Raw genomic sequence first — 15,622 nt, forward strand, 5'->3', positions numbered from 1 at the left:
GAGAATCAAGGGGGTTCCCGCCACGGGAATATTATCGGTATTTGCAGTTGCGCCACTGGGTCATATCCCTCCGTCGTACCTCTACATATCCTTATCGCAAAACGCCCTTTGAACACGTCGGTCAGCATTCCCCAGGGTCCCCTGGTCTCATTTCTGTAATGTATGCCTCCCTTAATAGTAGGTCCTCCTCACCACCCCTGTCTTATGTCTCTCAATGGGAGCGAGATCTGGGTGTCTCGATTGCGGCGGAGGATTGGCATAGGGCCTGGGGGATGGTGGTGAAATGTTCATTCAATACAGTCACTCTGGAGGCAGCCTACAAAGTTCTCCTGTGGTGGTACTGGGTCCCGGCTCGGACTGTTCACTTTAATCTGACTGGCGGAGATAGGTGTTTCCTGAACTGTGGTCTACGTGGGGATATATTGCACATTTGGTGGTCTTGCCCGCGATTGATAGGCTTCTAGTCTAGGGTTGTTGGTTTGCTACAAACGCTATTTCATATTACGGTCCGTAGGGATGCAAGGGTGGCCCTCCTGCATTGCCCAATTTTGGGTCTGTCTAGGTCTCAGCAGAAATTGGCATCCTACCTATTTATTTCGGCCAAACATGCTATAGCTCAAGCTTGGAGAACCCCTTCGGTTGTCTTCAAGGGGTAGAAGACCCAGATGAATGCTATGTTGATCAATGAACATATGTCTAGCATTCTTCATGATTTTCATCCGAGATTCCTTAAGGTTTGGGAACCTTGGATATGTTATTCCTTGCCATTCCTGCCTCCTACCAGTTATTTACTTATTTCAGGTACTTATATGGCACCATCAATTTACACAGCGCTTTGCATATATATTGTACATTCACATCAGTCCCTAACCCTCAAGGGGTGTACAATCTAAGGTAGTTATGGCATCTTATAGTTGCTGCCTGTGCTAGCCCTGGATCCCTGACTCTTCTAGTTTTCCTTTCCTCCATGTTTTCTTTCTGATTCTTTTTTTTTCTTCTTTCTTCTTCTTTTCTCTTCTTTTTCCGGTAATATGTTGGATTACTGCTGCTATTATTTGGTTCTGCTTTTTGCCGTCCCTCCTTGATGTCATTGGACATTCCGCTATTTGGCTAATACAAGTCAGCAGGATGTATCTAATTATGTGTTATTGTTCTGCTCTGCCCCTGCGTGGGCGTATTTTGAGCTTGTTGTATTCTTAAAACAAAACTTTCTTAATAAAAATATTGAAACAGAAGAAAATGTACTTTCATGTTTTTGAAGCATATGTAACTTTTTAAGTATACGTCAAGTCAAAAAAGCATAAAACAAAAAAACAAACATCATATGCAATACATCTCTAATACATGCGTGTAACAAAAAGAAAAAAATAGCTTTTTATGAAATTGAAAACCTCTACATTTGTTACATGAAAACTAATAAAACGCAGTGTGTAAATCAGTCAGCTGATGTCAATGGATGATCAATGAATTGCTATGCTCACATGGGGAGTCTGGAGATGGGTAAAATACCTGATGGGGAAGTGCAACAGTGTGATCTGAATTGTTCAGGTGCAGTGGACACCTCAGTATGGAGTTATTGGACTCTATAGCCAATGTGCAGCAATTGTTGGGCAGCAGGTCAGTTTTCCTTTTCTAGCATTTGGATTTGAAAAGCCATAAAAGGAAAGCTGACCCACCACTTAAGTATTGCCATGCATGTGCAATTGGCTACAGAGTCCTTTAGCACTATGTTGAGTTGGCTGCAGCACCTGCACAGTGCAGGTCAGCCTTCCATGCCTAGAACATTACTGGGATGCTTGTGTTTTAGGACTGGTGACATTGTACAAGTTCTCAGTATATATACTACTAAGCGAGATGAACAAGCACATGGAGACCTGTATGCTGGAAAAGAATCATCTGAATAAACATATCCTGCCACTTCTCCAGGTTAGTGAAAGAACAAATCTGGTCACTTTATTTACAATCTAACCTTGCTTTCAAAATCAGAGGAAACGTTTTTGCTGCAGAGAAAAGCGCATGGAAATGGCAAAATCAACCAATTTACACCTTTTGTGCTTTCTTAGTTCAGGTGTAAAGCTGAGGACCAGCATGCAGTATTGCTATTCAGCATTCGTATACATGTCTTCATTTTTTTCAATCAACTGGTTGCTACTGCCAACTCTGGGAACTTATCTTTACAGATCCCCCCCCCACCCCCCGGAAATATGGGAACTGTTATTGCTAATATTTATTATTATGTATTGCACATATAAATACCAAATACACTACTTTCTAGCATTACTTACTCTTGATCTCTGCAATCTGTGCATTAATTACCCTGAGCCCTGCACTTTGACCATCACTTGCTTCTGACCCCTACACTTTGAATATCACTTACTTCTGACCCCTACACTTTGAACATCACTTACTTCTGACCCCTACACTTTGAACATCACTTACTTCTGACCCCTACACTTTGAATATCACTTACTTCTGAGCCCTGCACTTTGAGTATCACTTACTTCTGACCCCTATGCTTTGAATGTCACTTACTTCTGAGCCCTGCACTTTTTACATTACTTGCTCCTGACCCCTGCGCTCTCTGCTTTCTTTGTTTCCTCACTACATTGGATCACAAATTCCAGACCTGTTTTCAATGTGTTGGAAAGACAGATATACTGTAGTTCTACATTCCTCTATATGATTTCCTGATGATTTCAAATGTTGATGTATCTAAACCAAACTTGCACACTGGTGGCTCAGAATTCTCACAAAATTTAAAATGGTGGTGAAGTAGATAAATCAATATGGATATACTGTAGGGACAGTATTTGTAAAAACAAAGTTGAACTCTTGACCACGGAATTCTGCCTGCAATTGATCATAAAACTATAAGTCTCTGATATTTTGTATTTGCCACACAGCCAAATTTACCTTCCCCCTGGCTCTGACAAGTTGGACCTGCATTCCACGCCATAGTCCTACATAATGCAAATCGTTTACACTTGTATGGCTGTCTAGAGCAGGGGTCACCAAACTTTCTAAACAAAAGGATAGTTTACTATCCTTCAGACTTTAGGGGGGCCGGAAGTTGATGTGAATGGGACGAATAGTAATGGGAGTAATTGCACCCCATCATTGGTGTCAGTAGGAGGAATAATGCCCAATCATCAGTGTCAGTGGGAGGAATAACGCCCAATCTTTGATGCCAGTGAGAGGTATGGTGCCCCATTATTGGTGTTAGTGGGAGGAATAATATCTCCTATTAGTGGGAGGAACAGTGCCCCAAAGGCCGGATAAAGGCAAGCAAAGGGCCGCATCTGGCCCGTGGTCCACAGTTTGGAGACCACTGGTCTAGAGGGTTATATAAATCCTACTAGCTCATCATTTCAAACTATAATTTAACGAAATCATCCTTTTTATCCAGCAATAAATTATGAGTTATTACTTTAATTGGACTCTTAGTCATAGCACAATTTTACTCGATTTTTCCACTTTGTGCTTTAAGAGTCAATTCCAGGACAATATACAAGACTCAGTAATAAATGTAAAATGAATATCCATTTTTCTGTGCTTGCATTTTGTTTCTGAGTACATCTATTGGAAGTACAAATGTTCTCCATTATAAAGATTTAACTCAGCAAACGATATCAAAGTCTGCCTGTGATATAATGTTGCTTTTGTGAGTTGCAGACAAGTGACTGTTTTACTCAACAGCATCCAGAGATGGTGCCCCATCATCATCTTTAGTATGTTGTGTTTATGAAAGTTGCAAGTTACAATCAATGAGCCTGGAATTCTGTTTCAAGATCATGACATTTAAAGTGTTACTAAACCCACAGAAGTAAAATCAGTCTGTATATGCAGTAAAGCATGCTTGTTATACTTACTGTGGAACCTAAGGGGTTAATCCTCTGCATTGTGTAATAATGCTGTTTGATCCTGAATTCTCTGATCCTCCCCTTCTTCCAGTGCCCCACTCTTATCTCCTGATAAGACATATCATGTGGAGACACTCTGCACATGCTCAGCTTAGTATTTATTGCTAGAGATTTTTTTTTCTTGGGAGTGCATGTGATCAGCACAAGGCCAATCAGCATTGTCCAGACAGAAGTCATGAGTTCTGCATTCTCCTAGAGCAGAAATAAAACTCCTCCTGCAAGCCTTAACCAGTGCTCAGCTGGACACTGATAGAAGTCCCAAGACTGCTATATACTGCTGATGAGAAAAGATATTTAGCAGTTGATATTTACTAAAATAATTGCATTTGCATGTTCTGTGTACTGTGGGAGACCAAATCTAGTGAATGCAGGGTCCTGGGTTTAGTAACACTTTAATAGCCAAAATAATGTTTTTCCAGTTGTTTCCAGTGAATAATATTGCTAATGTTACACCATACAAAGACCAGCCAATCTTAACCAGGGTTCCGTGGAAGCTTAGCGTTACTTCAATGGTTGCTTGGGGTTCTATGAGCTGTGGCTAGTTGACCTCCTCTCTGATGGTGCCTGTATAGTTCCAGTTCAAACACCACTTGCATAGCCAGCAGCATGACACCAGCAATCTTTTTTACTATCACTAACCACCAATGTAAGGGGCATTTTCCCAATGACCACCACTGTAAGAGGGGCATTCTTCCCACTGACCACCACTGTAAGAGGGGCATTCTTCCCACTGACCACCAATGTAATGAGCATTTCCCCAATAATTCCAATTGGAGTAACCTTAGAAGGGGTTCCTTGAGATCTGGACATTATTTCAAGGGTTCATTTTGGGAAAAATGTTGAGAAAGGCTGTTTTGTTTGTGAGCTCCTAATCTTGTGGAAAAAATTTGGGAAAGGCCATTTTCTGCTACCCTTGTCTATAACTCCAGCACCATTAAGACATGCTTTGGTGTGGAGGAACTCAGATGTCCTGTACAGAGCCATGACCTCAACCCTACTGAACACCTTTGGTGTGAACTGGAATGTCTGCTCTGGGCAGGAAGCTGAATATCCTGCACAGAGCCCTAACCTCAGCCCTACTGAGCATCTTTGGAATGAACTGATGTGAGCCAGGGCTTTCTCATCAAACATCAGTACCGGTCCTCACAAATGTTCTTTTGTCCAAATGGGCACAAATTCCCCCAGACACACTCCAAAATCTTGTGGAAAGTCCTCCCAGAAGAGTGGAGGTTGTTATACTGCGGCACCTCTATATCAATGCCCATGATTTTGGAATCTGGTGTTCAACAAGCTCTTTTGAGAATGATGCTCTACACATTTTGGCCATATGGTGTCTGCGGATTCTGGGTGCTAGTGAGCACAGTGTGCGTTTGGGGCTGCTCACATGCACCTACATGCCTGACACATTAGAATGAGCGGCTGTGTCAGTGCAGCTGCACATCCTAATAGATTTCAATGGGCTGCCTGCATGCAGCAGATGGAAGTTACAGACACTGCAACAACGGGTCTATTCACGCTATACGGACATCAGCGCTCGTGTGAATGAGGCCTTATTCTGCAGTGCCTTTTAAAAATGACACTGTAGAACTCACCATTAGTGGGCATTTGTGCCCATTAATGACAATTAAAGACATGTGTGGAGAGGCGATTCAAGCTGCTCTGTACCATGTGATTACTGTAATGATGAATCAGTATAGTATTTACATCCAGCCATTCCTCTTACAACCAAGGAAGGAGAAACTAAGGAATGAATTAATCATTCAATGAGTATTCTCTGTTCAGCAGCAACAGCAGCTGTGGGGTTGTTATTAACCCTTTCACCCCTCCTCTCCTTCATATCTAATATCCGTACTGTCTCTGCAGTAATCTGTATATTTACCCCTTACCTTCCTTATCCTGCATCCTTAGGTGCCCGGCCCTTCCCTGAGGCAGGCATGGTCATGATCTATGCAGTGGGTGGGGGACATGTCAACTTTAGAGCCCATAAAAGGAAAAAAAAGCAACCAAGTCACTCACAGTTGAGTTCTGAATGAGTCTTCTGTACTGTGTTGTGGGGATGTTTCTGGAAATGGTGCGGGTCTGATGTCTGCCAATGACGTCAGTGCGAGTGCGACAGGTATGCCCCACAGGTAAGTTTACTTCACAGGGGGTGGTTGGAACTCAGCATTGCCTACATTCAACAACTGACACGCCCACAAATTGGGCTTTGATACGAGAAGGAGCCGAGGAGCTGGAAGGTAGTAGCTGCAGAAGGAAATTTCTGTAGAATACATAAGAGAACCATTGCAAAGGCAAACAGAGGTAATAATAAATGAATATACTACCATGTATTTAAGTTATGGGTCTGCAAACTATGGACAGTGGGACAAATCCAGACCAGTACAGAATTATTTCTAGGCTGCAGCTGGAATAAGTGGTGTATCCTCAATGTCGGCCCACTGTGCTCTCACACGGGTCTCACTTCAGGTCAGGCCTGATGTAAAGGGGGACTCTGATGTGGACTCTGATATAAGGAGGATGCTGTTGGGGATTCTGCTAGAGACCATGATGTAAGGGAGAACTCTGATGGGGACCCTGATGTAAAGGGAACACTGATGGGGACTCTTATGTAAGGGGGACTCTGATCAAAAAAGATGCAGACTAAATTTTTTTTGTTCAACTGTTAATGGCTGTGGTTTATTAGGAATTTATTTACTTTGTTTTACTGAAGTTCTTTCTCTGCTGTTCTGCAACATATCATGCGGATTACAAAAAAAACCTCCAAATAAAATGTATTTATTCATTTAATAAGTATCAATTTCTAAAACAGATTTTTTTTTTGGCCTGCAAATATTTGTAAAATATACTGAAGACCCCTGATTTAGATTATAGACCATCATGAGAGTTCTTCCTTAAGATATGATCTAGAGAAGGTTCGATATCAAGGAAAGGTTCGATATCAAGGAAACAACAACCAAATCAGGGAGAAACAGCTTTGTGAACTGAGATCCTGATACATCTTATATGAGTTTATACTGTTTGGTGGTGGTGAAAATAATTGCAGGAGCTTAGGAACACCTGGATATGGTTTTACTGGGAATAGTGGAATTGGGAATGTTCACTTCCCAGGGGATTTCTGCAAAATGCAATGGAGTCAATAAGACCTGGACCTGTTTTTGTGTAGACTATACATGGTATATACTGTATATCTCAGTAATACTACATGTCCTCTGCCAATCATGTTGGTTTGCTGCCATCTAGTGAAAGTCTTTATTATTACCTCCAAAGTGCAGGCACAGGGCAATATCTGGTGGCCCTAATTTAGCACAGTGTTCTGCTTTAGTTGAAGCTGTAAATGAAATATGACAATACCATTAATGTCTGTCAAAGCAGCTTTTAGTAGAGACCTCCTGATTTCCAATATTTTGCTGCATCTTGAGCAGTCAGAAGACCCCCCCACCCACGAAGGTGGTAAAGCACCCAAAACTTCAAGAAGGGCAGAAATACAGCTGGAACTATGATGGAGATTTGTAATTTGTTTTTCATTTCCATTTCCTCTATCATCCTTTAGTTTTGGTCGAAGTGACCTCTTGAAAAGTAAACACACTTTGTATTGCTTCATCTTTGTTCAGTCATCATCCAGGGTCACCATCCACTCCCTAGGCTCACTCTAGATCCCTTACCCTAGATTCACTTAGCTCAGCTGGTAGTTGTGCAGTTCTGTGTTCACAAATGTCTGACACAGATCAGACTCTGCTACAAAGTTGCAATTGTTACAAAGTTCCAGTGTGATCATTGGTGGACAGAGACTGAGGAAATGCTTACTCCTGCTGCAGAAGACTGATGACATCATCTCAGCCTAGGAAAAGTCACTGAGTGGACATTTATTTTGTTGCTTTTATTGTCAGGAATTTAGGAATGTTAGGAATTTATTTAAGCAGGACTGTAAGGTTTATGAAAGGTCCATATTAAGTAAATTGGGGCATATTTTTTACCTTCCTTTGGATCAGTTAGGGCTTCCAAGGATGCAGTGTATGGTATGTTTTGGCTGTTGCAAATTTGAAAATTGAAATCTGATTTTTTTTGCATTGCTTCATATACTATGACAATTTAAATCTGAACTACAGACAAACACCTGAATGCACAAATTAAATACACATATTAAAGTTTTACTTATGTAGCCCTCTTTTGGGGGTTATGAATAATGCCCCTCCCCCCAACTTCGCCCTAACGTACACTTTTGTTTAATGTATAACTCTAGTTTTGTTGAGAAAACATTCCCTTTTAGGCAAATTTGTACAAAAGTTAAACATTTCTGTCCAGTATACCTAAACTAATTTACAGGGATCCCATTTTCCATGTATAGCCCTCTTGTAGGGAGGGGTTTATGAGAAATGTCCCTCCCCAAACAAGATATTATGCTAATCCTGTAACTAAATAAGAGGACCAGAACCATTGCTATGTGGAAAAGTGGGATTGATAATAAAGCTGGCAGTGCTTCCATCCAAGACAGGGTGTCTGTGAACAGTGGGGATTCCATTCCTGGGAAATGATTCAGTAATCTAAACAAAGTAATTGGAAGCAGAAAACGAATGCAACCAGCATATTACATATACACTACAGGTCAAAATTTTAAAACACCCCCATTTTTCCAGTGTTTATTGAAATTTAAACAGTTCAAATCCAGTAAATAACCTGTAACGGTACAAAAGTAAGTGGTAAACTGCCGGAAGTGAAAAAAAATGTAGGTAACAAAAACTGAAAGGTTTAGGTTAACAAAAACATTTCATAGTTATATACAAAGGCCTTTCTCAGGGAAGAAGTAATGGGTTAACAACTCACAGTTGTTCTGCATGTAAGTAAATGAAGCCTTAAAAGTTTATGCTAACAATTCCTACAGGTGTCCCAACTTTTTTGAATTACTTATAAGCTCTCTTTTTCTGCCTAAAAGCAGTGTTGAAACACTGTTACTACTGTTTGACCGTGTTACTACACCTTCTTAAGCAATATTTGGACTGTATTGTACTGCAGGAAGTAGTATATTGCTCTCAAAATGGCAAGAAAAAGGCAATTGACAAAGGTATAGAAACAGACCAGTGTAACCCCTCAAAGTGCAGGTCTTTCCTTTGCAAAAGAAGGCCAAGGTGCTAGTGAGTAGTTTCCTACACCATCAAAAAGCACTTAGAAACTGGAGGAAAGTCTGACAGGAGGAGGTCTGGCAGACCCAAAGCCACAACAGAATCAGAAGACAAGTTCCTGAGAGTGAACAGCTTGCGTGACAGCAGCTTCAAGCACAGCTTAACACTCATTGAAGTAAGCAAGTCTCAAGTGACAGTATTAGATGGGGAGATTATGTCATCCCCAAGTGATGGTGTTAGACACAGAGATGATGTCATGGCATCCACAAGTGAATATTTTGGACAAGGAGATGATGTCATGCAATCTCCAAGTGTCAATTTTAGACAAGGAGATGAGGTCATGGCATCCCCAAGTGACCATTTTGGACAGGGAGATGAGGTCATGGCATCCCCAAGTGACAGTGTTGAGTCTGGAGACTGGATACTCAGGTCAGAGCATTGTAACATAGAGAAGGTTATGTGCTTCCCTACTGTGAAGCCCCACTTCCTTAATGAGGGTCTAGCAGTGCAAGGGGGCAGCGAAGGAGCATGGCTGCCTAGTGGTAGGTTTCATGCAGATGTTGTCACTTTTCCCTGCATTGGCAAAGCAACAGTGTCTCTTTAAACTCCATCTGTAGTTAGGAGGGTATATAGGCAAAACATTTATTTTTTACTTTGGGATTGAATCCACTTTTCCTACTTTATAAAATAAATTATGCTAAAATCCACTGGGTCAGATAAACTAAGACTGGTGGTTGTAGACATTTATGAATCATTGCACCTGACATCCTATTTTGTAAATGTTGAACATTTGGCTGAACGTGCACTAAAACAGGTACTCATATTTTTAAATTCATAGCACAGTACAGTATTGCCATCTGATGGGCAAACTCAGACATGAACAGTAGTAGTGTTGAGCAGTGGAATGGAAATGCTTTGTAAGGTGTTAGGTCTCATATCAAAGGCTAAAAGAAAAATGTATATATTTTACTGTGTATTTCAAAGTTTGTGTTCTCCCTGTTCAGCGGTAACCCACAGGCTGTTACCATGGCTTAGCAATGATTAGGAAAACAAGTGACACCACTTTGTGTCACTATATTCCTGAATTATATCACTTTCTTTTTTATTTAACTGACTTTTTCTTTATATTTGTTACAACCAAAAACGTAAATGTATTTTATTAGGATTTTATGCGATAGCCCAACACAAAGTGGTACATAATTGTGAAGTGGAAGGAAAATGATAAATGGTTTTCAAAATTTTTACAAAAACATATCTGAAAAGTGAGGCATGAATTTGTATTCAGCCCCCTTTACTCTCACACCCCTAACTAAAATCTAGTGGAACCAATTGCCTTCAGAAGTCACCTAATTAGTAAATAGAGTCCTCCTGTGTGTAATTTAATCTCATTATAAATGCAGCTGTTCTGTGAAGCCCTCAGAGATTTGTTAGAGAACATTAGTGAGCAAACAGCAACATGAAGGACAAGGAACACACCAGATAGGTCAGGGATAAAGTTGTGGAGAAGTTTAACGCTGGGTTAGGTTATAAAAAAAACATTCCCAGCTTTGAACATCTCACAGAGCACTTTTCAATCCATCATCCGAAAATGGAAAGAGCATGGCACAACTGTAAAGCTACCAAGACATGGCAGTCCACCTAAACTGACAGGCTGGGTAATGAGAGCATTAATCAGAGAAGCAGCCAAGAGGCCCATGGTAAATCTGGAGGAGCTGCACAGATCCACAGCTTAGGTGGGAGAATCTGTCCACAGGACAACTATTAATTGTGCAGTCCAAAAATCTGGCCTTTATGGAAAAGTGGAAAGAAGAAAGCTATTGTTGAAAGAAAGCCATAAGAAGTCCCGTGTGCAGTTTGCGAGAAGCCATGTGGGGGACACAGCAAACGTGGAAGAAGGTGCTCTGGTCAGATGAGACCAAAATTTAACTTTTTGGCCTAAAAGCAAAAAGCTATGTGTGGTGGAAACTAACACTGCACATAACTTTGAACACACCACCCCCACCGTGAAACATGGTGGTGGCAGCATCATGTTGTAGGGATGCTTTTCTTCAACAGGGAAGCTGGTCAGAGTTAAAGAGAAGAAGGATGGAGCCAAACACAGGGCAATCTTAGAAGAAAACCTGTCTGCAAAAGACTTGAGACTGGGGCGGAGGTTCACATTTCAGCAGGACAATGACCCTTAATATACAGCCAGAGCCACAATGGAATGATTTAGATCAAAGCATTTTCATGTGTTAGACTGACCCAGTCAAAGTCTAGACCTAAATCCAATTGAGAATCTGTGGCAAGACTTGAAAATATTTGTTCACAGACACTTTCCATCCAATCTGACAGAGCTTGAGCTATTTTGCAAAGAAGAATGGGCAAAAATTTCACTCTCTAGATGTGCAAAGCTGGTAGAGACATCCCCAAAAAGACTTGCAGCTGTAATTGCAGCGAAAGGTGTTTCTACAAAGTATTGACTGGGGGGCTGAATACAAATGCACGCCACACTTTTCACATATTTATTTGTAAAAAATGTTGAAAACCATTTATCATTTTCCTTCCACTTCATTATTATGTGCCACTGTAAGGGGATTCCCATGAGACAGCTGGCGAATAGAATGAGCATGTGCACAGAAATGCGCAATCGCGCACGGCGAAGATTGGCGTCAGACAGACTATATAAAGGGTGCCTCTGCCTGTGCTGAGTGCTGACTGGTCTTCAGCTGTACCCCGTTTCCTGCTCGTTCCTGTGTGATTCCCTTGTTGCTGACCCGGCTTGTTCCTGACCTGACTCTTGATTACTCTTCTGCTTGATACTGGTTCCTGACCTCAGCTCTGCTCCTGACTTTGGCTTGCTTATGATTTGGTGCCTCGCTGTCCGCCCGTTGATGACCCCAGCTAATCCTATCACATTGCTCCTGTCTCCCATTCCAGCTTCCTGCCTTGCTCTGGGGCACGCCTGGCGATCTACCATACCAGCTCTGCATATCGCTACTGTTCCTGAATTGGAGGTTCATCAGTCTTTTAAGGACTCCAGCTGCAAGTGCTGCAAACAACATCTGCTGGCACTCTTGTCCCCCTGGTCCCTAGACACCCTCTGTTCCACTTCCAGGGGGGTCAGGGCTAGTGAAACAAGTGAGGCCGACCTCGTCATTTCAGTCGCCAATCAGGTATGTGGCAGCCACTTTGTGTTGGTCTATGACATAAAATCCCAAAATTTATGTTTTGGTGGTAATATGACAAAATGTGGAACATTTCAAGTGGTATGAATACGTTTTCAAGGCACTGTATATGGCTGCATTCGATGCACATCCTCTGGTAGGGGTGCAGCGCTGATAAATGGCAATGGTTTCAGCACCTACATAAGGAAAGTCACAAAATATGTCACAAAATACACATCCAGAATAACATGCAATATATTGTGACAATTTTGCACATTGTTTAAAAATTTGGGGCTATGTACACACTAGATCTGCTTTTCTTGGTGATTGGCAACATTCAGTCTACATTCTGTAAGCCCAGGCTGTCCTGGACTGTCCCAGCTTGGACTGGACAGTGAAAGGAGAAGCAGTGCAGAGATGAGATCATCTCTCTCACACATTGCTGTCTCCTCCTATCATCATGCTTCTTGTCAGTACTTGAACTGACCAGCTTGTTGTACTGCTTCTTCCTTTCATATGCCAGTCTTGGGACCACAAGAGGATATCCAGTCAAATTCAAATGTTTACGCTATTGCATCTAAAAAAATACATTTATTGAGATATAAATGAATACAGAGTTGCATTTGTGTATTTCATATCTGCCCAGAGTTTACCATTAAGTGCAAGGCCCACTTGAACACCTGTTTAGGTAAACTTTTGGCCACATGGAGAGTGCATTGCTTCCAGTGTGTCAGCTGACATACAGACTTGCATTGAGAGAAGGAGCAGTAAAACAGAAAGGACAACCATTGTGTGGTACTGCACAGCAAGAAACAGGCCTGCATACATTTTGAGGAAATATGGCTGCCATTATATATACATGTAACTAAATTGTTAAAGTTAAAATAGTATCTCTTATTATTAATATTATTTTAAACCAAACTTGATCTCTTCACATGTAAAGGAATATTAATAAGTGTATACAGTAAACCCCTTTATTCTACCAATGCACAGTAAATAAAATGCTAAAATTCTTATTGGTTATTAGAGTTGATTGAAGCGGTTCCCTGACTTTTAAACCTTTATTGAAGATTCCTTTAATGGAAACCTGGCATGAGATAAATATGAAGGCTGTCTGACAATTCGTTTTGTGGCTTTCTTGATGATTATTTACCATCAGTACTTTGAGTCACTTCCTCAGAACAAGTATGCAGACCAAGACTTCTGACTTAACTGGCTGCATGCTTGTTCCAGATAATTGGCTTAGAAGGGGAAGAATCCAGAAGACAGGAAACCATCACTTTAAGAAGGAGGTCAGCTCCTACATTTCCCTCATGAGAGGTTTCCTTTAGTGATCTCGAGGTTGTAAATGCCCCACACCACATAAACATACGGACGTAATCTTTTTGAAGAACTTTTTTAAACTCTCCTCATAAACTCCATTCTCAACTTGAAGATACTGTCCCATTTTGACTATAAATAGCTTGTAAAACGTCTTTGAGAAAAGTCAAGGGTTAACACACAAGGCCACTTTCCAGGTAAGGATCTCCTATAATTTTGATGACCCCCAACTGTTCTCCTGTAGAGTTTCTGACCTCAAAGGTGTCTGGGATTGGTTTGGGTTTGTTAAGATAATGCAGTAGCTCAGTGGCTATGTTCAAAGACTCTCTTAATACAGTTGATTGCTCACCTGAAGTCCGAATCTTTATCTCCATTAGGTGAAGATTTCCTGTCACCAGGCTTGGAGGACCCAAAATAACACCATGGGGAATTTGCCCCCTTGTCCAAGTTATGACTGCAACAGAGAAGAGTTTTGGGATTCTGGTGATGTGGTGACTCCAGATGACTTCAGGAGGCTTGTGTTGTCCAACCTGTTTGTTGAAAGATTGAACATGATTTGAAAGAACTGCCATGATGTTGATGGAAAAGCACTCCAGTGTCTGGGTAGCATCTTCAGCCACTGCTAATACTGTTGTTTCCTTATCCCCATTTTTGATTAATCTTCGCACCATCAGCTGAGTTGACAGTGGCTGTCTGTAGAGGAGAGGATGGAATTGGACAGTTCTGCCATTAACATCTGAGAGTTTTTTTATGACGATGTAACCTGTGTTTGGCTGAAACAAAACTGGAAGGACCGAAATGAAAATGAGAAACAGAACCACAGCCAAGCTGACGGATGGGAAGAAGTCTGAGTTTTCTGCCCTCCTTGCATCTTCTGAAGTAAGACCAGAGTGTCTGGTATGTTCTAAAGTCCTATGACAGGAGATACAACTAAACTGGTGGCTGTGTGCCATCCTGTCCGGGTCTAGAGGAAGGAAAACAAAACACAGGTTTATATAAGTTCTGTGAGAATATATTGGAAGTTAGCATTTTCAGACTAGAGCATGGGCAATGTTTATCACGTTTATACTGCTTTTGAAAGTGTCTTTTCAGAATTGATTAAGGTCACCATACATGTTACAATCTTACCATACAATCAACTTTAGATTTACCAAAGCTATGTGATATGAAGACCTATCTAATCTATCCAATCAATTTGCATTCAATCAGGGAGGCGCTTGCACTACTACTATCTAAAGGATATTGTACAATTACACTGCACCGTGTATGGTGAGCTTAAAGCAGATTATTATTATGTTTAATATCATTCTAGAAGGCTAGTACAGAGACAATAGTGGAGTAGTTTCCATAATGCAATAGTATCCTTACCCTGTGCTTGCTTCCTCTGTGGGGGATAGAAGTAGAATCTCATCTGTCTTTGCATTACCAATAACGTGTAGAGGTGGATCAGTGAAGAACCTGACAAACAACCGCAGCACAAACTCTTAATGGCCTCGAGGAAAGGCAAATTGATCTATGCTCCACCCTGAGACGCTTCACTGTACAGCCACTCATTGTGCCCTGCAGTCTGAACCTAAACGTTCTTCAGAACAAACTCTGGTCTAATTAAAAAACAGGATATTGATCTAGGATCAAAAGGTGTTAAAATATGGAAGAGCACTGAAGCCAACGTTAAAAAAAGCAGTGAGTAACTATGTCTGAATTTAGAAATATTAACTGAATTAATTCTTCCATTACTCACTAAGATCCTGATTTGGATCCTGATAACATAATAATATTTGGTTGAGAAGCCACTTTAGCATGCCCTAGGTGTACTTTGAGCTACATTAATGAAAGCCTACCTGGAGAGAGGCATGAAGGCCCCCATAGCTACTTTTCATTCTGCAAATGCTGTCATATTTACCCCCTTGAATACTCATGTGCCTGACCATTGGGGTTGATTTACTAAAGGCAAATATACTGTGCAGTCTGTGAGTGCAGTTGCCCCAGGGCTTAGTAAATGAAGGGAAGCTTTACTTTGCAAAGAATACAAACATGCAAGGAAAATAAATTAAAAAACAGCTTTTTTTCTTGCACATGATTGGATGATGGAAGTCGTCAGAGTTTCTGCTCATTTACT

At 41.1% G+C, this 15,622-nt stretch overlaps 1 protein-coding gene across 1 annotated transcript; it reads right to left on the minus strand.

The window, feature by feature from the left end:
- Nucleotides 1-8,543: 8,543 nt before the first annotated feature.
- LOC149462338 (uncharacterized) lies at nucleotides 8,544-14,968 on the minus strand. Its single transcript, XM_089677051.1, has 2 exons — nucleotides 14,872-14,968; nucleotides 8,544-14,467 (listed from the first exon to the last, which is right to left on the minus strand). Exons 1-2 carry the CDS (start codon nucleotides 14,924-14,926, stop codon nucleotides 13,677-13,679), a joined length of 846 nt encoding a protein of 281 aa, XP_089533177.1. The 5' UTR covers nucleotides 14,927-14,968; the 3' UTR covers nucleotides 8,544-13,676.
- Between the last annotated feature and the right edge of the window lie 654 nt (nucleotides 14,969-15,622).

The sequence above is a fragment of the Staurois parvus genome, unplaced genomic scaffold (assembly GCF_062004578.1).
Source record: "Staurois parvus isolate SC_StPar_1 unplaced genomic scaffold, SC_StPar_1.0 ptg000176l, whole genome shotgun sequence".
NCBI lineage: Eukaryota > Metazoa > Chordata > Amphibia > Anura > Ranidae > Staurois > Staurois parvus.

Excerpts from the sequence above, each read along its gene's own strand:
- LOC149462338 (XM_089677051.1), bottom strand. The coding sequence starts at position 14,926 with ATGCAAAGACAGATGAGATTCTACTTCTATCCCCCACAGAGGAAGCAA. Across the intron at positions 14,468-14,871 it reads ACAGAGGAAGCAAGCACAGG|ACCCGGACAGGATGGCACAC; the intron begins GTAAGGATACTA and ends TCCTTCCTCTAG.